This window comes from Myxocyprinus asiaticus, chromosome 2 (assembly GCF_019703515.2).
Source record: "Myxocyprinus asiaticus isolate MX2 ecotype Aquarium Trade chromosome 2, UBuf_Myxa_2, whole genome shotgun sequence".
Classification (NCBI taxonomy): Eukaryota; Metazoa; Chordata; class Actinopteri; order Cypriniformes; family Catostomidae; genus Myxocyprinus; species Myxocyprinus asiaticus.
In genome coordinates this window covers 59,393,091-59,417,462 of record NC_059345.1, presented here as the reverse complement: position 1 = coordinate 59,417,462, position 24,372 = coordinate 59,393,091, and the positions used below count along the sequence as shown (strand labels likewise).

Genomic DNA, 24,372 nt, shown 5'->3' with positions numbered 1-24,372 from the left:
CTTCCTGTTCCCTCGTTCTCCGTTGAGAGACAGCCGGCGAACAGGTAAGTGTGCTGGTCTCTGGGGTCACTCGCCCACCCCAGTCACCGGCCACCGTTGCGGGTTTGCTGAGCAGCACGTCCCCTCAGGGCTGTCTTCCAGGTGGGGTGCCTGATCTGCCTTTCTGCGAACCACCCTGCCCGGGCACGGTAAGTCCAGTCGTCCCCTAGGTACCACTGGTGCAGAATTTGGTGGCCTGGTTAGTGCTCTCCAGCCCCTCGCTGTGGGTCATCAGGACAATTCGCCTTGGCTACGCGATCCAGTTTGCCAGACACCCACCCAGGTTCAGTGGCATCCACTACGGTGCGGGGCGAGAGTGCCTCCGTCCTCCGGGTGGAGGTTGCTACCCTTCTGGCGAAGGGAGCAATAAAGATCGTCCCCATAGCAGAGTTGCGCAAGGACTTTTACAGCCCTTATTTCATCGTGCCCAAGAGAGGGGGAGGGTCGCACCCAATCTTCCCTGGGTCAGATTCAGGGCAAGCATGTGTTGGTCCGGACTGACAACACAGCAACCGTAGCATACATAAACCACCAAGGCAGCGTACGTTTGCGTTGCATGTTGCAACTTGCCCGCTGCATCCTCCTCTCGAGTCAGCAGATGTTGAAGTCGCTGCGAGCCACTCACCTTCCGGGCGACTCCACCCCCACGTAGTCCAGCTGATTTCGGAGAGATTCAGGGAGGCGCAGGTAGACCTTTTCGCCTCCTAAAAGTTCTCTCACTGACCCCTTTGGTACTCCCTGTCCGTGGCTCCCCTCGGCATGGGTGCCTTGGTGCACAGCTGGCCTCGGGGGCCGTGCAAGTATACGTCTCCTCCAGTGAGCCTCATTGTACAGACTCTGTGCAAAGTCAGGGAGGACGAGCAGCAAGTCCTGTTCCATGCGCCGTACTGGCCCAACCGGACTTGGTTCTCGGATCTGATGCTCCTGGTAGTAGCATCTCCCTGGTGCATTTCCCTGAGGCAGGATCTTCATACTCAGGGGCAGGGCACGCTCCAGCACCTGCAGCCAAACCTTTGGAATCTCCACGTCTGGCTATGGATGGGAACGCGGAAGACCTAGTGGGTCTTCTGCCAGTGGTGGTAAGCACGATCACTCAGGCCAGAGCCCCCTCTTCGAGGCAGCTGTATGCCTTGAAGTGGCGTCTCTTCATGAACTGGTGTTTATCCCATGGGGAAGACCCACAGAGATGTGCTGTCGGGTCTGTGCTATCTTTTCAGGAAGGGCTGGAGAGACGGCTGTCTTCCTCTACCCTGAAAGTGTACGTGACTGCCATAGCAGCTTACCACGACACACTGGACGGGTGGCCGTCACGACAGCACGACCTGATCAACAGGTTCCTCAAGGGCGTGAGGAGGTTGAATCCTCCTAGACCGCACCTGATTCCCTCTTGGAATCTCTCTGTGGTCCTACCTGCCCTACAGAGAGCCCCCTTTGAGCCCCTCGAGCAGGCCGAGCTCATTACTTTGTCTCCGAAGATGACCCTCCTGGTGGCGCTCACTTCCATTAAGAGGGTGGGGGACCTGCAGGTGCTCTCTGTTACCAGCGAATACCTGGAGTTCGGGCCGGCACACTCTCACATGATCTTGAGACCCCGGCCCAGTTACGTGCCCAAAGTTCCCACCTCTCCTTTTCGGGATCAGGTGGTGAACCTGCAAGCGCTCCCTTCAGAGGAGGAAGACTCGGCCTTGTTGTTGCTGTGTCCAGTTCACACCCTGCGAATCTATCTGTACCGCATGCGGAGCTTTAGACGCTCAGAACAGCTCTTCGTCTGTTATGGAGGACAGTAGAAGGGGAAATCTGTCTCCAATCTGTGGATGCCATTTCTCTTGCATACCAATCTCAGGACTTGCTGTGTCCCTTTGGAGTCTGGGCACACTCCACTAGAGGTGTTGCATCCTCCTGGGCACACTCCACTAGAGGTGTTGCATCCTCCTGGGCACTGGCAAGGGGGACCTCTCTAACAGACATATGCAGAGCTGCGGGTTGGGCTACACACAATACCTTTGCAAGGTTTTATTACCTACGCATAGACCCGGTTTCGACCTGAGTGTTATGCGGTAACAGCAGGTAGACCGGGCGGCTGGTTGGGTGTACCGCTTGCATTGCTCCTTTCCCCTTTTTCAAAGGTGATAATGTGCGCTTTTTGTCCACAACAGTTCCCCGTATCTGGTGAACCTCGGATGCCTCTTTAATTCTTAAGCACTATTCGGTGATGATCTCAGTGGAGGAGTAATGACATCAGGCCCAGTACTCGTGGTATGCCCCTTTTCAGGTGAGCCCATGTGCTTTGGCTCAGTGCTCCATGCATGGTGATTCCCCTTGGTATGATGAGTTTCTTCTGTTAGGTTTCCCCCACTGTTTGGTTTCCCCTATGTTTCCCCTCACCAGAGCTTTCTCTGCCTCGGCCACTGTGGCTGCGTACCCTCTCTGTAGATAGGGTCCTCTGGTGGTATCATTACATATGTGAACTTCCCCGTTGGTAAGTCCATGTGAGGTATTCTCCACATGTTAATCTCCCTCTGGTAGGATGTGGTCTCCATAGTGCTCTCCTTCCTGGAGAGGGAAGAGCACTTCCCAGTGCTATTCTAGAAAGTGCTCGGTGGGAAATTGCTTAACAGCAAATCAGGAAAGGCACCGCCGGTAGCCTACTTGGGTAAGTGCCTCCTCCCCCCTTAACGGGACTAGGGAGACACCTTACCTAACTTGCTGGAAAGTCATGAAGTGGTTGAGCGCTTGCTGCGAGGCACGCAGCAGCTTGCTCATGTCCACTATTCCGTATCTCGTGACACGGTTCAGCGCCTGTGCCGTTTCCTATAGGAACCCCTAGTGTCACTACATTGACACAACATCTAGTGAGTGACAGACAGGGAATGTCTTGGTTACTGATGTAACCTCTGGTCCCTGATGGAGGGAACGAGACATTGTGTCCCTCCTGCCATGGCGCTGAACCGGCTGCTGACATGGCCGGGACTCTCTATTGGCTCCTCAGCATAAATCTGAATGAGTGGTGCACGCCATCTCCTTTTATACCCGTATGTCCGGGGGCGGAGAGTGGCATGCAAATTCCACTCGCCAATTCTCATTGGCCTTTTCTATTTTAAGCAAAGGTGATTGGGGCTCTCAAGATCGAACCCCTAGTGTCACTGCATCAACACAACGTCTCATTCCCTCCATCAGGGAACAGAAGTTACATCAGTAACTAAGACATTATCTCGCATTTGCACTTGGTATGGACAAAAGTGTCCAGAGTGTTAAATTTGGACATTTATTTAAATGTTGCCTCGAGCATATGGCTGAACCCAAAATTATGTATTAATAAGTCTCCTTTCTGCTGGTTAGGACCCAATTTTTTAGGTGTTTATCCCCTATATAAATGACCTCCTCATTGCCTAAAATACAGAGTCTGGGGCAAAATGAAATTAGAGTGCCCAATTCGTCACACATAAAACTCTGAACCTTCAACCAAAATTCTTGGATCTTAACACACCACCAAAAAACATGGGTTGTGTCTCCATCTTATGATTGGCATCACCAGCAGGTGGGTGTGACTTTCAGACCAAGCCTATACAATCTAGAGGGGGTCCAATAGAATTTATGTAAAATCTTAAATTGCATAAGACACACCCTTGCATCTCTAGATGCAGACTTGACATTTTTTAGAATCCTAGCCCATACTCCCTCCTCCAATACCAAATGTAAATCTTTCTCCCATAATCTATTGTTAGCAGTTAAAGCTCCATCCCCCAGACACTGAATTAGCAGGGAGTAATACACTGATGCCTCATGACCTTTTCCAAAAGCAGTAATCACAGCTCCAAGTATCTGCTGCTTTAGGGGGGTGTATGCTACTCCCAAAAATAGTACAGAGGGAATCCCAAAATGTTGAACCATATTTTCAAAGGATCTCAACACTCCACTCTCAAATAAGTCACCGAGCATATTAACCTCCCTCACAATCCACTCTGACCAGTGTTATGATCAGCAAACAGATTGTTCTAAGGGGATGGAAGTCCTGCTGGAGCGCTCTCATTTCAAGAGTGGTGCACAGAGATGGGGAGGGTGGCGGTATTTGAGGAAATGTCATGTAGAAGGCTGGGGAACTTAGATTCATTTGATAGGATATGGGGCAGCTATTTGGTCTTCTTGGAGGGCTCTCAGGGAGGGGCAGTGGAGACAGAAGTATAGTTTTAAATGTGTGTGATTATTATATTTTTGTGTGTGTGTGTGTATACTCATGTGTGACCACAGGGATGTTTGTTGAGGGTCAAGGTGGGGTTGGGGATTGGGAGGGGGAGGGATAATAGTGGGGATTAAATGTTGATTCTGTGAACATATGTTTTGCTTTTCTTTGTTAATTGTATGAATTAATAAAAACTGTTAATCAGAAAAGAACAGGTTGTGCAATCAAATTAAGCACTGACTTAGTTACAAACTAACTAGTAGTTACTTAGTGTGAACTTTACGTCTCAACTTAAGTGAGACCTTACGCACAGTTGGTGCAACCCTACCCTGGGGTGTTGGAGTTTTTGTGCTGAAATATAACATCGTCGTCATTCACCATGAAGGAACGTATGCCAGCACCCTGGCCAACTTGTCTTTATGACAGCAAGGTTTTACAATGAAAAAATGGGACCATTTTTCTTTGTGTGAGCTGGCTGTCAACACTTTGCAGTTTCTTTAAAACTGACAATAGGCATCAGTTTTTTGCTGCAAATAATGCATTGGTGAACTCAGTCTTGTTTTTTTAATTGTTGATTTTGGGCTCTGGGTGTCTTTTGTCTGTGCTGATCTTTATTTATCATGGTAGGCGGGAATGATCCTCGACAATGGCGTAAAGATCACCGAGGCTAATGCAAAGGACAAGAGGCCCTACCTTTCCCTAGTACAAGCTAGGTGAGCATTAGCACAAGTTTTTTCTTATCCTTTTGGCAAATTTTTTTTTTTTCCTTTTTTAAGCATAAACCTCACAAAATTTTTATTGATTTTTATGAAAACAAGACTTAATAGTGAAGTCGTCATTTTTATATGTGTAGCGCTTTTCACAACTCACACTGTATTAAAGCAGCTTTACAGAAAATTATGCCGTAACAGAAAAGTATTAAAAAATATATAAAATTATACTGTGATGTCTTGAAGTCCTCATTGAGCAGTTTAAATGAAAAATGGGATTAAAAATCATGCTTTAAAAATTATTTGTCTTTAGACCTCCATTGAGCAAGCCAAAGGCGACCGTGACAAGGAACCTAAAACTCCATAAGATGTTTATGGAGAAGAAAAAAAAAAAATTGGGAGAAGATTTTCCAGGCTCAGTTTGGGGAGCCAGTTCCTCTATACAGCATGAATATAATGCCAATAGTAGTTATCTTGTGTAAAACAAATGCTAGGGAGGCTATTCCATAATTTAGGATCCAAATAGGAAAAGGATTTACCTTGTAGATTTTGATATTCTAGGTACTATCATCAGGCCAGATCGTAGTGCAATCGAAGTGAACGTGATGGATTATAGCGTTATAGAATGTCGCATTAGAAGTACTTGAGGAGCTAGACAATTCAAAGCTTTTTAAGTAATTAATTGAATTTCGAAAGATAAATGAAACCTAACAGGTAGCCAATGTAGTGAGGATAAAATTGTGCTGATATGATCATATTGTTTGGTTCTTGTCAGCACTCTAGCTGCTGCATTTTGAACTGTAGCTTATTTATTGAACCTGCAGGACATCCACACATTAATGCATTACAATAATCTAATCTTGGTCATAAATATACGAATTAGCTTTTTGGCATCAGAAACAGAGAGCATTTGTCATAACTTAGCAATATTTCTGAGGTGGAATAATGCTGTTCTACAAACATTGGAAATGTGATTTTCAAAGGACAGATTGTCATTAAACAATATGTAACTGTACATCCATTGAGAGACAAATTATATTCTAGCATCTTATTTTTAGAGGTTTTTGGTCCAATAGTTAATACCTCTATTTTGTCAGAATTGCATAGAAGGAAATTTCTAGCCATCCAGTCTTTGATATCATTAATACACTCTTCTATCTTGGAGAACTGGTCAGTCATTTAGCATTCATACCAAGCCCTTATTTGGCAGGTACGGCCCACACCAGGACGCAGACCCCTTCAAACCAAGAGTTCCTGCTCTTATCCACCATTTCGTGGCCTACAAAAACCAGGACCATGGTGCATGGCTGAGGGGAGGTGATGTTTGGCTGGATGATTGCCAGTAAGTGTTTTTTAAATAAGCACAGAAAAAAGAAGCTTTCTCTGATTTAATGATGTCTTGAATGTAATTTACTGGTATTTGTCTTTACAACTTTTTGCTTTTCAGTTTGGATATAGGGTAATATTTTGAACCCAGTAAACCAATACATTGCTTATACACACTGAAGCTGATGAGATCTGTTGATATCAGTGGTTTTTGACTGCTTGGTCACGACCCAAATATGGGCTGCAGAGGCCTATACCATGAAGCCGGTTTCGGTGGATAGCCAGATAGGTTTTAGTTTAGTTCGCATCAATCCTGGGTTTTAGGTACCATGAAGGCTGGTTGGCTTTTAGTGGTGTTCATCACCATAGTAACTTATGTTACACGGCTTACCTGCTCCGTAGCAGGTTTTGTTCTGGGTAACAGATTGCTAACAGATGATGAACCAATCAGTTAATAATAATTATAATTTTATTTATTTATCACACATTATACATATACAGTGAGATTCTTTTTTTTTTTTTCACATATCCCAGCTAGGCTGGGGTCAGAGTGCAGGGTCAGCCATGATACAGCACCCCTGGAGCAGATAGGGTCAAGGGCCTTGCTCAAGGGCCCAACAGTGGTATTGTGGTGGTGCTGGGGCTTAAACCCCTGACCTTCTGATCAGTAACCCAGAGCATTAACCACTGTGCTACCACTGCCCCTAAACATCAGGGGAGTTGTGAGTAAAGTGACATCTCTGATGCAATGAAGTCACTCCCCCATCTCTCTTAAAGTGCACTTTACAGAACAATTCTTAAAAATCCACAAAATCAACTCTTCATGATAAATTATTTATATGAAAGTCTAAATATACATTTTCAGTAGATGTCTTGTATTTTATTTAAATACACTATAATTGGTTTTCATTTACCCACTCTAGACATAAAATAAAAAATATCCATGAAAATATAAACAAAGTATGATATGAAGCTATCTATAAAACAGCTAGTAAAATGGATTAATAAAATACCTGCCAATACTGATCGATTTTAATATATTAAAAGCTTAATCTCGCGAATGGCGAAATGGTTGAATGCCACCCAGACCTCTTCTTTCACAGGCTAGAGATGAAAATACAATATTTCACATAAAGTTCAATATAGGGGGTACACAAAGTACATATTTAAAAAAAGAACAAATACATCTTATTATTGCATACCAATCATTGCACACAGTATTCCAAATGCTCACTTTTTATTTATTCAGTGTTAGCCAATACTAATTTGTGTTAAATGATATTAAGCTTACAGTTTAAATGAATACAAAAGCTTTTATTTTTGAATAAAGTTTTTACATTTTTAAAATTAATAAGTCTGTGTGTTTTTGTTGTGGACCAATATGTATTCACTTATGCATTGATATATCAGCTGTTTTATATTTTTAATTTGTTTCCAGTAGTTCTCTTGAGCTCTTGCATCAGCCGCTGTGTTTTTTCTTACTGTCTTTAAATGTCTTTCATTTCTTCATAATTTTACAATGATCCCTTTTGCTGTGTAAATAATGTGTTTTAATTTTTCATGATGTCATGGCGATCTCTTGTGCAGTGTAAACGTATTTTCATTTTTTTATGATCGGCCTTTAGCAGAGAGGTAAATCCCGCTGACTCTCGAGAGAAGTGAATCTCTTTCTCTCCATGTGTCATGCAATTGGCTGTTTGCTGCAAACTCACTCATTCATGTGCACGCGCACGTGAATTAATCTTAAATTCAGCATCAAAGCCTGAGTTGACAGAGAAAGTTGATGACCAGCATCATGATACCAATTAACCCTGATTGGATTGATTTGGTTTTGTCAACTCAAAACCAATCCTGCAACCCTGAGTTTGTTCAACGAGCTTGATGATATAGGCCACAAGTCCATTCTAGTCATAGACATTAGTAGGAAACAATGCTAAATGTAAGTAATAAAATGCAAATAACCATATACTGTAAATGTGCATAGATAGCAAAATAAATAGGCTTATCAACTTTTAAAAGCAAGGAGAAAATGCTTCTCATATAACAGACTGGTTTGGTGCAAATTCATCTGTCACTTGGTAGAAGCTAACCAAATTAGGCAGTTCCCCTCATTCTTGAAAACCATTAACATTTTTGTTTACTTTTCTTACGATAAATAATTCTGGTACTGTGTTGGGTCGGCACTTAATGTCTAATGTAAAGTATGGGTCCTAAAGCAAAAATGGTTCAGAACCACAAGTTTAGATTCAATGTGGGAACCTGTAGCTGATGCAAGAAGAAAATACAATTAGTCTTTTAATTAATGTATGTTTATTAGGGCTTCCAAAGTTTATACACTTATGAAATCAATTAAATATGTTTAACTCTTTTCAATGTTATTCATTTATCTAATTTGATTATAACTTAAACTGTTCTATAACTGTATTATTCTGGTCAGTGTGATTTCTAAAGACTTGTCTGAATATGAGCATAAGTGCAACTGCCTGTGTTCAGTAGTTAAATGCAACAACCCCATAAATGGACTCGCATCCATCACTAAATGGAAAACACTGTTAGAAACTACAGCAGTTAGTAAAGCCATCATATTTTTTACAAAACTTCAGTTTAACAAAACGTCATGGTTACTGGTGTAACCCCCGTTCCCTGATGGAGGGAACGAGACATTGTGTCGATGTAGTGACACTAGGGGTCACTCTTGGGAGCCCGAGCCACCTCTGGTCTTTGATAAAAGGCCAATGAAAATTGGCGAGTGATATTTGCATGCCACTCCCCCGGACATACGGGTATAAAAGGAGCTGGTATGCAACCACTCATTCAGGTTTTATGCTGAGGAGCCGATATAAGGTCCGGCCATTTCAGCAGGTAGTTCAGCGTTGTGGCAGGAGGGACACAACGTCTCGTTCCCTCCATCAGGGAACAGAGGTTACACCAGTAACCATGACGTTCCCTATATGTCACTCACTCGACGTTGTGTCGATGTAGTGACACTAGGGGTCCCTATACGAAACGCCACAACTGGCTGAACTGTGTTACATGAACTGGCGGTGTGTGGTGGGCAGACTGCTGTGTGCCTCATAGCCAGCACACCAGGTCGACACGTAACCTCCCCCAACATAGTTATGAGTGTTAAACGGCCCTTTTTGGGGACAAGTCGACTACCCAAAGATAGAGACAGGCTTAACCCAGTCGTGGCCTCTTTTCCCCTTCTTTTTTTCCACTCCCTAAAAAAGAAGGGGGATTATCCAACTGGGCTGCCAGGTCTAGTCGGGGGTGTCCCTCCCAAGGGGAAGACACCACGGAGACCACACCTCACCCAAAGAGAGGGGGGGATATTTAAGTGGAAGAATACATCACATGGTCTTTCCAACCATGTTGAGAGTCTTCAAGGTAGATCCTGCCCAATGGGGGAGGAGTTACTACAAATATGGAGACTGGGGCAGAGGGGTTCTGCCCAAGGAAGACGCAGTTTGCCAGCAGGGAAACGAACTAGCGGAAGATATATATTGCATGGGGTTATCCTTACAGGGAACCGCCACATGCGGAGCACCTACCCCAGAACAGGGCTCTTAATTAGCGCGTGTACTGGGCCAGCAGCGAGTCTCTCCGAAAACTCGGCTGCCACAGGGAACAAAGTTTGTGAACACTACTGGGAATTAATGGCGCATGTCTTCAGCTCCAAGGGAGGTGGAAGGTGCTATGTGCAAGCGATACACCCGGCCAGCTATCCCGGGCTTATCCGCTTGTGTTGCGTGCCACTACCTGGGACGAAACTGGTTCCACCTGGAAGTTGTAGAACCTTGCACAGGTTTTGGGTGTTGCCCAGCCTGCTGCTCTGCAAATGTCTGTTAGAGAGGCACCCCTGGCCAGAGCCCAGGGAGCCGCTACAACCCTGGTAGAATGGGCTGGTAGCCCTACCGGGGGCGGCATGTCCTAGGCGACATATGCCATAGTTATGGCGTCAGTGAGCCAGTGGGCGATCCTCTGCTTGGAGACAGCACTTCCTTTCCGCTGTGCACCAAAGCAGACAAAGAGCTGCTCAGAGATTCTAAAGCTCTGCGTGCGATCCAAATAGATGCGTAAAGCGCGCACCGGACACAGCGACGACAGGGCTGGGTCTGCCTCCTCCTGGGGCAGCGCTTGCAGGTTCACCACCTGGTCTCTAAAGGGGTGGTGGGAACCTTGGGCACATAGCCCGGTCAGGGTCTCAGGATCACGTGAGAGTAACCTGGACCGAACTCCAGGCACATTTCGCTGACAGAGAACACTTGCAGGTCACCTACCCTCTTGATGGAAGTGAGCGCAGTCAGGAGGGCAGTTTTCAAGGAGAGTGCCTTAAGCTCGGCTGACTGCAAAGGCTCAAAGGGGGCTCTCTGTAGACCCTGAAGAACTACAGAGGTCCGATGAGGGAATGAGGTGCAGTCTGGAGGGATTCAGGTTCCTGGCGCCTCTTAGGAACCTGATGATCAGGTCGTGTTTCCCTAAGGACTTACCGTCGACTGCGTCGTTGTGTGCTGCTATGGCGGCAACGTACACCTTCCTCTCTTGCAGGAAGGAAAGCACTGATCCGACTGCGCATCTCTGGGGGTCTTCCCGACGGGAAGAACACCACTTAGCAAACAGACGCCACTTAAAGGCATACAGGCGCCTCATAGAGGGAACCCTAGCCTGAGTGATCATGTCTACCACCGCAGGTCTGAGCGCGGGTGCCAGATTGTGCCCCATCCCTGAGAAAGAAGGTCCTTCCTCAGGGGAATTCGCCAGCGGGGAGCTGTAGCGAGAAGCGTGAGGTCCTAGCACCACGTCTGGGCGGGCAGGTAGGGTGCTACCAGGATGACCTGCTCCTCATCCTCCCTGACCTTGCACATGGTCTGTGCAAGCAGGCTCACTGGGGGAAATGCATATTTGCGCATGCCAGGGGGCCAGCTGTGTGCCAGCGCGTCTATGCCGAGGGGGGCCTCGGTCAGGGTGTACCAGAGCGGGCAGTGGGGAGGATTCTTGGGAAGCGAACAGGTGCACCTGTGCCTGCCGAATCAACTCCAAATCAGCTGGACCACCTGAGGGTGGAGTCTCCACTCTCCCTTGAGGGTAACCTGTCGTGACAGCGCGTCCGCTGTAGTGTTGAGGTTGCCCGGGATGTGAGTGGCTTGCAGCGACTTGAAGTGCTGCTGACTCCAGAGGAGGAGACGGCGGGCGAGTTGTGACATACAACGAGAGCGCAGACCACCTTGGTGGTTGACATGCTACCGTTGTCGTGTTGTCTGTCTGAACTAACACGTGCTTGCCCTGGATCAACGGCCGAAACCTCCGCAGGGTGAGCAGAATTGCCAACAACTCGAGGCAGTTGATGTGCCAATGCAGTCGCGGACCTGTCCAGAGGCCGGCGGCTGCGTGCCCATTGCAAACAGTGCCCCAGCCCATTTTGGAGGCATCTGTCGTGACCACGACGCGCCTGGAGACCAGTTCTAGAGGAACACCTGCCCGTAGAAATCAGAGGTCGGTCCAAGGGCTAAAAAGACAGTGACAGACCGGCATGATGACCACGCGATGTGTCCCGTGGCGCCATGCCCATCTCGGGACTTGAGTCTGGAGCCAGTGCTGAAGCGGCCTCATATGCATCAACCCTTGCGGGTTGGCCACCGCCGAGGATGCCATATGCCCCAGGAGCCTCTGAAAAAGAAAAAGAGTCTTCTGAACGCCTTCAAACAGGCCAGCACCGACTGGGCGCGCTCGTTCGTAAGGTGCGCTGTCAAGGAGACTGAGTCCTACTCCAAACCGAGAAAAGAGATGCTCTGAACCGGGAGGAGCTTGTTCTTTTCCTAGTTGACCCGAAGCCCTAGTCGGCTGAGGTGTGAGAGCACCAGGTCCCTGTGTGCTCACAACATGTCTTGAGAATGAGCTAGGATTAGCCAGTTGTCAAGATAGTTGAGAACGCAAATGCCCACCTCCCTTAATGGGGCAAGGGCAGCCTCTGCGATCTTCGTAAAGACGCAAGGAGACAGGGACAGGCCGAAAGGGAGGACCTTGTACTGATACGCCTGACTCTCGGACGCAAACCACAGGAAGGGTCTGTGTCGAGGAAGGATCGAGACGTGGAAGTACGCATCCATCAGGTCTACTGCCGCGAACCAATCTTGATGCCAGACGCTCGCTAGAATGCGTTTTTGCGTCAGCATCTTGAACGGGAGTCTGTGTAAAGCCTAGTTCAGAACTCACCGGTCCAAGATTGGCCGCAACCCACCACCTTATTTCGGTTCGATGAAGTTGGGGTTGAAAAACCCCTTCTTCATCTCGGCTGGAGGGACAGGTTCTATCGCGCCCTTCCGTAGGAGGGTAGCGATCTCCGCGCAAGGTAGCAGCGTTTTCGTCCTTCACCAAGGTGAAGTGGACACCGCTGAACCTGGGCGGACACCCGGCGAAGTGAATCGCGCAACCATGCGTCCAAGTTCCACGCAAGGGGGACCAAAGGGACGTCATCACACGTACCGGCAGGTGGGGCCTCGCGGCGGGGCGGAGCTCGAGGTGCCACACCACGTCGTGGCCGTACTGAGTCTAAGGACATCGAAGCACTTACCTGGCTCCTTGTGACCACCCCCGGAACAGCCTGGGACGGGGTAGGAAGAGGCCTGTCCTCGTGACCCATGGAGACTGTCACATCGGGGTGCTCAGGGGCGGGAGACCACCGCTGGAGCACCAAACCTGCCAAATAGTGTGGTGGATGGTGGTCGTGATGACAGCCAGCACACCGGATACGTGACCCAGGGAACAAGGAAACCACTCTTGCTGAGCTCTTGAGTACTGCAGCCACTTGGGCATGCAGCGCAATTAAATGCAAAAGGTAACAAAAAGATGGAGATCTGCTTACCAGCTCCAGAGCAGCGGGTTTCGTTGTCCCTGGGTCGCCCATCTCAAGGGCGCTTTGAAGCCTTTCACGGGTTCTGGGCGGCTGTGAGACGGGTGGCGTCTGCTTCCTGCGGTGGGCTCCACGCCGGGGCCGGGCCGAAGGGGCGGGTTGTGGCGGAGCCGGTGCAGTCACCGCAGGGGGACGCCCTTGGCGATGAGTAGACAGGGTGTGGGATCTTGAGCCGTGCCGGGGCAGGATATGCCGGCTAGCATCCATCTACTGCTCTACCATCGAAAACTGCTGGGCAAAGTCCTCAACGGTGTCGCCGAATATGCCCGCCTGGGAAATGGGGGCAGCAAAGAATCGTTTCTTGTCGGCCTCACCCATCTCGACCAGGTTGAGCCAAAGATGGTGCTCCTGGACCACTAGTGTGGCCATCGTCTGCCCGAGAGACCGCGCCGTGACCTCTGTCGCTCGGAGAGCGAGGTCGGTCGCAGAGTACAGTTCCTGCATCAATCCCGGGGTGGAACTTTAGCGCCTTGGCGGACTTGCAGGAGAGCCATGGCATGCAGGGCGGAGGCGGCTTGTCCAGCGGCACCATAGGCCTTGGCCGTCAGAGACAACATAAACCTACAGGCCTTGGACGGGAGCTTTGGGCACCTGCGCCAGGTGGCTGCGCTCTGTGTGCATAGGTGCACCGCGAGCACCTTTATCCACCGGGGGATTGCCGAATAGCCCTTGGCCGCCCCACCATCGAGGGTAGTGAGGGCGGGGTAGCTGAAAAGATCTGGACCAGGCAGTAAAAAGTGCCTCCCATGACCTTATCAGCTCTTCATGCACTTCCGGGAAGAAAGAAACGGGGGCGGGGCGTGGCTTTGAGCGGTGCCGTGAGCCCAGGAACCAATCACCGAGCCGCGAGGGTTCAGGAAAGAGCAGTGATTTCCACTCTAGCCGACGCTCGCGGCTGCCCGGGAAAGCATGTCGTTATCTCCGCGTCAGCCTGTGACTGGGCAATCGACCCCGAAGGGAGGAGCCCAGCTGAGGCTTCCGACTGGACGAGCCTGCTCTCCGATGCTGCACTCGAGAGCTCATCACTTCCGCGGGCTCCGAATAAGAGGTCGAACTCGCCATGAGATGAGCCGGCGGACTCATCCGGAAGCCCGATCAGGGCAGACGAGTGTGCTGGGGAATGGGAGGTCCCAAATCGCCCCCAGTGCTAGCCACGCTGGCCTCATACCCGTGGGTAAAAGGACTGAGGCGGGGAGCCTCTGGGGTGGCTCGCTTTCTTACGAAGGCGAGCCGCGACCGCAACGTTGCCATGGACATATTCTCGCAATGAGAACATGACCATCCACGAACACTGTCTCCGCATGAGCAGTGCCCAGACATGAAAGACAGTGATCGTGACCATCAGAAGGCGAGAGATAACGAGCGCAACCAGGATTAACACACAATCGAAAAAGCATCTTTAAAAAGACGCATCTTTAAAAAGACGTTCCACGTGTGCCGTTCTTTTAGAGAAATATACTCTTTTAGAGAAATATACTCTTTTATTTCTGCCGAAGCGCCCAGGGGCATTCTCTGCAGTGCACCAGTGCAGAGGGGGGAGAAGCTGCTGAAATGCGCCATCAGATCCAGCAGAGGTGAATGAACAGTAGTATTCAGCTCGGTGAGCATGACCGTTCGGCTCCGAAGAGAAAATCTGAATGAGTGGTTGCATACCAGCTCCTTTTATACCCGTATGTCCGGGGGAGTGGCATGCAAATACCACTCGCCAATTTTCATTGGCCTTTTATCAAAGATAAAGGTGTCTCGGGCTCCCAAGACTGACCCCTAGTGTCACTACATCGACACAACGTCGAGTGAGTGACAGATAGGGAACTAAAATCATTTGTGGTCTTCATTTGTGGCGGGATGTAATTATCACAGAAATAATCTACAAACGTTTATGAGCAAACCACCAAAAGACTTAATTAAAACGAAAAGCATTAGATTTTGAAAAGGAAAACTGCTTTTAGACCCTATAGTTGGCAAATAAGTTTTACTTCAGTTTTGTGCCTCTGCAAAATATTTATTTCTTCAATCATTCAGTCAGTCAGTTGTGATTGTGTGCAAACTATAATCTGTCATGAATGTGTTCAGTGTTATGGCAGTGTGCTTAGAATGTAGTCAGCACTGAATATGTCTTCATCTTCATTCCACACAGGTTTGCTGATAATGGCATCGGCCTCACTCTCACCAGGTAAACCCACAAATCACTATTTATTTATTTATTCTATTATTTTCTATGCCCACATTTTTGTGGTGTAAAGTGTTCATATTTTCTGAATTCATCACAGAGCAGGGCCTGTTGATTGTAATTGGAAAATACCTTATAAGGGAGGCTTCTTAAGATGCAGAGAAGTCAGGGCTTTTGAAAGATTGTGAAAGTAATTTATAGGTGAAAATGCGAGATTTTGTGTATATGCAAATGAAGTGTGGATTCGCACAACATTTTTTCAGCTATGTGCTTATGTGTTTGTGTTTGCGTAGTGGTGGAACATTCCCTGATGACGACGGCTCCCGTCAGGAGGTGAAGAACTCTCTGTTTGTGGGAGAAAGCCAGAACAGAGGACTGCCCAACCTAGATGATCAAACCTGGGGACCAGGTGGCCCCGATCATCTCGGCAGGTCTATTCCGAGAGGAGTGTGAGTGTCAAAACATCTGTAGTCCTTTTGTCTCGTTTTTGCTCTGTATAAGTGTTGTAAATGCTGTGTTTTACATGCTGAAACCATGTGTATCAAGGACTCCTGGGAAACATTTTTCATTTTTGGTAAATATTTCTCTCTTGCCCTGCAATAAACCTTACTTCTGATTCCTAAAGTCAACAGGAATCGTCATTCGCAACTCATTTTACTTCTGTAATTTGACAGTACGCGAAACATATAAATATGAATTAGGTTATGAATATTTCACTGCTTTGATAAATTGTCATTCTTGAGCTAATAATCAGCTAATTAAGGGCCAAGCACCGAAGGTGCTGTGGCACCTATTGTTTTCGTTAGTATTATTTATATTCATATTATTATTATTATTATTATTATTATTATTACAACCCCAATTCTGAAAAAGTTGGGACAGTATGAAAAATGCTAATAAAAACAAAAAGGAGTGATTTGTAAATTATATTCACCCTTTGCTATATTGAAAGCACTACAACTACACATTATATGATGTTTTTCCTTGTGAATTTCATTGTTTTTTGAAAATGTACAGAAATTTCAAATCAGATGATTGCAAAAGTTGAGACGGGCAATTTAAGACTAATACAAATTTGACAAGTTAAAATAACAAGGTGATGTGAAACCGGAGATGTTAAACAGGTGAGGCAATCATGTCATAGTATATAAGGAGCCTCCAAAAACAGCCTAGTCCTTCAAGAGCAAGGATCATTCGAGACTTGTCAATTTGCCAACAGATTCTTCAGCAAATAATCCAGCACTTTGAGAACAATGTTCCCAAAGACAAATTGGAAGGATTTTGGGTATTTCACCCTCTACAGTGCACAATATAGTTAAAAGATTCAAGGAACATGGTCAAATCTTGTTGCGTAAAGGGCAAAACGAAAACCACTTTTGAATGTGCATGATCTCTGATCCCTCAGACGTCACTGACTTAAAAAAACATCATACATCTGTAATGGATATCATGAACATGGGCTTGGGATAACTTTAGTAAACCTTTGTTAGTCAACACTACTCGCCGCTGCTTCCACAGATGCAAGTTAAGACTTTACTGTGCAAAGCAGAAGCCCTACATCAACACTGTCCAGAAGCTCTGCCAACTTCTCTGGTCTCGGTCTCATCTTAGATGGAAAGTAGAACAGTGGAACTGTGTTTTTTTTTGTTGTTTTTTTTTTTTGGTCTGAAGAGTCCACATTTCAAAAAGCTTTTGAAAAACAAAGCTGTTGTGTTAACCGGGCCAAAGAGGAAAAGGGCCATCCAAGCTGTTATCAGGTCCAAAAACCAGTGTCTGTATGGGTCAGGGGTGTGTCAGTGCCCATGGCATGTGTAACTTGCACATCTGTGAGAACACCATGAATGTAAACAGATATGTACACATTTTGGAGGAACATATACTGCCATCCAGCACCGTCTTTTCCAGGGACATCCCTGCATTTTCCAGCAGGACAACTTCAAACCACATACTGCCCGGATTACAAGTGCATGGCTGTGAAGCAGAGAGTGTGGGTGCTAGATTGGCCTGCCTGCAGTTCTGACCATCTGCAATTGAGAATGTGTGGCGCATTATGAAGCACACCATACGGCATCGAAGACCCCATACAATTATGCAGCTAAAGGCTTACATAATGGATGAATGGGGGAAAATTCCACTTTCTAAACTTAACAAACTTGTGTCTTCAGTGCCTAAATGCTTAATAAGTGTTATTAGAAGAAATGGTGATGTTACACAGTGGTGAACACTCGACTGACCCAACTTTTTTGGAGCGTGTTGCAATCATCTGATTTGAAATTACTGTATATTTTCAAAAAACAATGAAATTCACAAGGAAAAACATCATATAATGTGTAGTTATAGTGCTTTCAATATAGAAAAGGGTGAATATAATTTACAAATCATCCCTTTTTGTTTTTATTAGCATTTTTCATACTGTCCCAACTTTTCGGAATTGGGGTTGTATTAGGGGTCAAGCCCTGAAAGGGCAAAGACCCCTATTGTAATCGTTAGTGTTCTTATTCTTCTTTTTTTTTCTGCCATGGGAGTCTACGGCAGCCCATAGAACTGTTTGCAGGAAGTTATGATTTTTCACACAGCTAGAGGACAGTCTGAACTGATACCACAGCAAATTTGGAGTCTGTAACTTAAACCCTTTAGTGCCACCAACAGGTAAAAGTTTCACTCATGTTTACGCTAATAACTTTTGAACTGTAAGTCTTAGAGACAAAATTAGCTTCACAAAGTTGACGGCGAGCATGCCAAAATGGACTTCATGCTGTATCTCCGCAACACTTTGACGGGTTGTGACAAAAATTGGTATGTGTCATCACCATCATGCCTTGAGGTCACCTGCAGCGTTTTACCATACTGCCCCCTTCTGGTCAGGAGATAACTTATAACTCTTGAACGCTTTGGCCAAAAATGGTCTCTTTAGATTCAGTGAAACATTCTGAGTCAAACGATACCCAATTTTCCCATGTCAGCCATTTTGGGCATCAGCCATTTTGAATTTTGTCGCAAAATGCTGTATTTTATGAACGCATTGGCGTATCGTTACGAAACTTTGTATGTGTCATCAGGATCATGCCCTGAAGGTTCCTGGGAAGTTTGTGTCTGGCGCCACCTAGTGGTGTTAAAATGAATTGTTTGTAACTTTGTGAGCTTATAACTTTTAGTGTTGCGTTGGTCTATTTTCACAGGACTGGTCTCGTTAAGTTTGGGTGGACTTGCCGAGTGCAACAATACCATATTTGTTATGGTTCGCCTTATGGCCTGTTGCCACTTCCAAAATAGTTCCGAAAATACTTTAGCGAATTACTTCAAAGCTGTTCGTCCGATCGGAACAAAACCACCAAAATAAGAAGCATCATTAGTAAAGTTCTTAAGATATAAGAGAACATGGCAAAATTTTGCTCGTAAATGCCAAAAACAGGCCGATTAATTTTAAAAGTGGTCTCTGTTTTTACGTAAATTGATAAGTCATAAGTGAAATTATATATTTTCACCAAATTTGACACACTGAGCACACACAGAAAAAGTTGCGGGGTTTGGCCATTTGGTGGCGCTATAACAGGGAACAATATGAAAGTGCGTCTAAATATAGAAACATTGGTCCGATTCATTTCAAAATTTGCATTCAGTGTCTTTGTGGGAGTTGCCATCACTGATCATGAGGACAGTTGCATATATTGAGAAACATGGCATCCATTGGCCAATCATCAACAAATTTTACATTGAACACACCAAAATGGACTTGAGGCTGTATGTTTGCATTTTTGTTCGACTGGTCTTGTTAAATTGTGTGGGTCATGCAGAGAACAATAATAGCATGGTTGGCCATGGTTTGATTTTATGTAAACGTTTTGTTGTTGTTATTACTCCTATAACATTTGTCCAATCAACATGAAATTGAAATCTGCTGTTTATTTGCAGACCATGCCTGAAAATTTTAGCAAATAGATATTTGTTGTTTAGAATTGTTTCACAAACAAATTTGAAAGTACCAAATTTATAAAAAATACCAAAGAGGTATTAAGGCTGTTGCATTTGCTTAGTAAAATGAAAATATTTTAGGACCTTGCCCTGGGGGGTCATTGTGAATTCTGGATGCCCTGTAGTAAACAATGGCTAAATGTGCTTGCTTGAAATATTTCAATCAATTAGACAAATTGTTTTAAATTAAGTTAGTCATGGAAATAATCAAAACTTTTTTTTTTGTTTAAATTGGATTATACTAAATATTGCATGGATGTCTATAAATGTATTGCATATAACTCTATGGATGTAAAAATTTACTTTTCCAATTTTTTCCAAAAAATCCTACAATGTGCTTGAGAATACACAAAACAATGTATAGTGTGCAATGTTGCATTTAACACCCTCTGCACAACCTTGAGTAAACGCTCTTTATCAATGTATTAATAGCCAAAAGAGCAAGCACTTTTGTTCTGCCGATGATAGAGATTTTAATGTGCAACTAGTACACGCAAATAGAACAGTAGTGTATCTTGAGAAATATGGCCATAGATGTTTGTTTTTTTATCTTTAACTCCTACAGAATTCATCAGAATTCTAACTTAAAATGTGTCACGATGCTTCTTTCCCTGCTCATGCTACCGATAATTGGCTTGACCCTGGTATTGCTGCTTGCAGCTATATTTATTATTATTATTACTATTATTCCTCCACAATGGGAGTCTATGGTAGCCCATAGAACCAAACATAGGAAAATAACGAAATTTGGCACACTGATAGGGGTAGTGAAGAATAGGCCCCATACCAAATTTGGGGTCTCTAAGACATACTTTATAGCACCACCACCATGTCAAAAATTAACTTTTCTTTTGTGCATATCTTTTTGTCTGATTGCACTCATCTTGATGATTCCAAAGGACCCCTTATGTTAAAACTCCATCTTGAATTATGTAATTTGTCATTTTTTCATGTCTGCTCCTTCAAACTTTGCCTGATTTGCACACAAAATGGCTCAAAATAATCTCCAGACTGAGCCGCACAGGATTAATTATACAGAAGTTTGATATTTGACTTTGTTGAAAAGTTATACAAACAAATACTTAACAAGGTGGCTGTGAAAGCGGATTTGAGGCTGTATCTTGGCAACGCTGTGTCCTATCAAAACAAAACTTGGTATGCTACATGCAGGGTTTCACGATTGTGCCACCTATAGTTCAAAAGATAAACATGGTTATCATGCTACATGCTATGATAGCTTAGCATGCTAATCTGTTGGGTTTTCTGTCTTATAAGGCTATTTGATTACAATGCTATCCATAGGCAACATTAGTACCTGTACAACCTGTGGCAATGTGGTCCAGAGGTATGATGCACCATACCTGTGTGCTGTGGTGATTGAAAGGTTGTTGATTCAAGGCCAGCTTGGGATGACTAGAAAAATTGAATGAGTGCAAAATGCCTCATGACCTGTTTGTTCTTTCTTTCTGCTGTGTTTGATATCAGCCATATCAGCACTCCACCCTTTTGAATACTTTTCAAATTTAAATCATGCTGACTCTCATCTTGGTATATCTCTCCAGCACCTGGAAAATCTGTGGTAATGTGGCACAGCGGTCAGTGCACCATGCCTTTGTGCTCTGAAGATCAAAAGATTGCCAGTTTGAGACCAGCTTGGGGCAACATGAAAAAGTGTATTTGCAAAATACATTTCTTATGTGTTTTGATATCAGCCATATCGGCTCTCCACCATTTTGAATACTTTTTTTTATTCAAAACCTGCTCACTCTTTGCTTGGTATGTTACATCAACACCTGTGGTGGTGTGGTCCAGTGGTAAGATGCACCATACCTGTATGCTTTGGAGATCAAAATGTTGCTGATTTGAGACCAGCTTGGGGCAAGTAGAAAATGTTCAAGTATTTGCAAAATACATTATGACCAATCTGTTCTTTCTTTCAGTTGTGTTTGATATCAGCCATATCAGCACACCACCATTTTAAATAAATTTTTTATTCAAAACCTGCTGACTTTCAGCTTGGTATGTCTCTTTAGCACCTGTGAAACTTTTCTGTTTCTGTCACTTTTTTGGTAACTTGTGAAGTAGTGTGGGGTTGCTTTGTATGTCATATTCATGCAATGTGTTGTGCTTACTGTGGTGTAATTCTTGCCATATCAATGATTTTTTAATTCTGTTTACTGAATGGTTGCTGGGCTTTTCCCCAAGCAAATGTTTATTTTTTCCTTTGTTGAAAAGTTATGTGAAAATAAAGTTGATCATGGCAATGGCTGTGCTCTGCTGTGATTCCTCCAAGCTTGGTATGTCCCTTTGTTGACTGGCAACTCTGTGGCTATGTAGTGGATAGCACACTGAACTCTAGAACATATAGTCATGAGTTCAGATCCGTCCTGTGGTGGCGTGATCTGTGTGATCTTTGTGTTGTGTTTAGTGTTGTGCAGTGGTTGCCATGTTGGTGCTTGGCCCCGTTATGGCTGCTTGCAGCTATATTTACTGATTGGTTTCATGGTAAAGTTTTCTCCTCTAGTACAAGACTTCCAGGTTTTAATCTACAACTAATATACATTTTTTGATATAATAAACGAAGATCTTAACATCTGATTGACTATCGATGTATATCAGGAGCAGGGACACATCTGTTTACATCTTGCTTTTTGATTTAACTGGAAAGAAGTGTGAGCTGCAGAACAGTGGAGTGAGAAAAGCGTGTCTGGTGCACGAGAGAGCATTGCCACCTGCTGTCACTCAACGCCACCGATAACAGCTGCAAAGAGCACTCAATATAACATGCAAAATAAGAAACTCCAGCGCTGAATCACCACTTATTATAACGAAATTACGAACTAAATGGAAACTCTTGCTAATGACTCAGCTTAACTAGCTTACAAATTCTGAAATCATGCCCTTATTAAACTGAAAATGCATGGAAAATACACTGATTTGAACATGACAGACAGACAATTGATTCACTGATTCGAACATGATGATTACCGGCATTTGTTCATCATATGCATCATGTAAAGCAGTGGTATTTTAATTGCATCAACTTCATCTGCAACTTATCGCGTAAATGTGATATATGCCTTTACTTAAGTAGATTTTTGGTCCAGTATGAAAAGTGAAAATTGTCTGACTTGAAAGCTCTTTTTTGAGTCCTCCCCTAACTGCAGTAACCTAATCTCACCTACATTCATGACGTTCGGCATCTCAAACAAGTCTGTTATGAAAATAGTGTAGAATGGAACTTGATTTTATCCATCAGGAATTGATTGGATTGTGAAAAGTGGATTCTATTGAATATGACAGGTGATTGGAGGGGAGAAGTTGAAAAATAAGTAGGCTTGGTGAATATACAATTACTAGGAACGTTGTCTAGCACATGACTGTGCACGAGTTAAGCCTGGTATATGCTTGACGCATTCACTGTTGTATAAACCATCGCAGACAGCACATGCACCACAGAGGCACTGAGGCAGTAATACTTTACACTTTCTCCATCACACCATTCTCTGAAACGCCTTCTCTTTGCCTTTACATATACCCTTCCAGGTGTAAAAATATTGCTATAATATGTTTTAGGTATAATAGTAGGTTACTTGTAGCTGTTCATATACAGATAAAACAACAAAAACATTTAATATCCAAACTTGCTGTGTGTCTCAGTTTGCATTACAGTTTATATTTTAAAACCTTAATATGTTGACATTAACAGAATATTTTATGAAATAAATTTGCATTCAAACACGTTAAAATGCAATTACTTTTACACTATTAAAAATATTATTGGACTTTTTAATAAAACCATCAATGTCCAGTATAATGTTTGGACATTTTCATTCAGTGGACAAATACTTACATAATTACATAATTACTCTGTCTAAACAAGAAAAACTGATTACCTGTAACATGCAACTTCACTGATTAAGCAAAAATTTATCTTTATTGTTTATTGTTTCTTAAAGTCCAAACAACCATAATTTTTGCAATTCAATCTGGTCAACTTGTGTTGCAAAATGAGGTTGTTTTATTCAAACTTTTATATTGTATATGTTTGTCTCAGTTCGCATTTTAAATTGTCTAATGCCAACTGCATCATGTGGAGCAAATGTTCCATCATGGCAGTTTTTGGCATGTAGAGAGGGTTTTATTTGATGTGTGTAAACAAGTTCACCTGTGTCATCACCCTCTGCCCTGCAGGGACTTTCCTATTCGTGGAATGCAAATCTACGATGGGCCAGTCAACGTCCAGAACTGCACGTTCCGCAAATTTGTAGCTCTGGATGGACGACACACCAGTGCTTTTGGATTTCGCCTGAACAATTCTTGGCAGAGTTGCCCTAACAACAGTGTCACTGACATCACATTTGATGATGTGCCGGTAAGTGCAATACCTCAAAGTGATGTCAGGTATCATCAAGATCTTTGCAGACTTGTGACCTCTGACAAAATATATGTCAGTGCTCTTTGTATTGCTTAATAAAAGTGGATGGGGTCACTGTCTCCGAGCTATTCTAAGAACTCTGATGTCAAAAAGGATTATAAAATTTCAGAGTGTCTACTAGCTGCAGGCAGGGGTTTGACAGAAGTAACACACACAGAGAGAGAGAGAGAGAGAGAGAGAGAGAGAGAGAGAGAGAGAGAGAGAGAAAGAGAGGACTGCAATGTTAAGGATATGACTTCCTCAGCTCTCCTCTTCCTTTGGTCTCTCTTCTCGCTTCCAATAGTCAGATATGAGGCCTATTTGGCTACATTGACCCTGTAAGGCCTAATGCACAGATCAGATATTTGGATATTTGTCTGTTTACAATAACTGAAATTAATTGTTCACCTAAAAATGAAAATTGTCATTTGTTTCTCAGCCTCATGTCATTCCAAACAGGTATGTTTTTTTTTTTTTTTTTTCATTGAACACCAAAGGGAAATTTTTTCAGTGTTCATGCAGCTATTTTCCATACAAATGACTAAGTTCAGGCATGAAACTCTGAATGGCGCAAGCTGATAAGTTCTTTGAATTTATCTGTTAGCCAATCAGCTCGATCACATGTGATATGTCAAGCCAATTGGCTCA

At 44.4% G+C, this 24,372-nt stretch overlaps 1 protein-coding gene across 2 annotated transcripts in view; it reads left to right on the top strand.

Moving 5' to 3' along the window:
- Positions 1-24,372, top strand: part of LOC127452695 (cell migration-inducing and hyaluronan-binding protein-like) — a 301,080-nt gene that overhangs the window by 242,370 nt on the left and 34,338 nt on the right. For both annotated transcript variants that reach the window (XM_051718318.1, XM_051718314.1), the window contains exons 17-21: positions 4,847-4,932; positions 6,140-6,271; positions 15,303-15,338; positions 15,629-15,784; positions 23,502-23,682. In XM_051718318.1, coding sequence (XP_051574278.1) covers positions 4,847-4,932; positions 6,140-6,271; positions 15,303-15,338; positions 15,629-15,784; positions 23,502-23,682 — 591 coding nt within the window. The remainder of the gene's footprint in view (positions 1-4,846; positions 4,933-6,139; positions 6,272-15,302; positions 15,339-15,628; positions 15,785-23,501; positions 23,683-24,372) is intronic.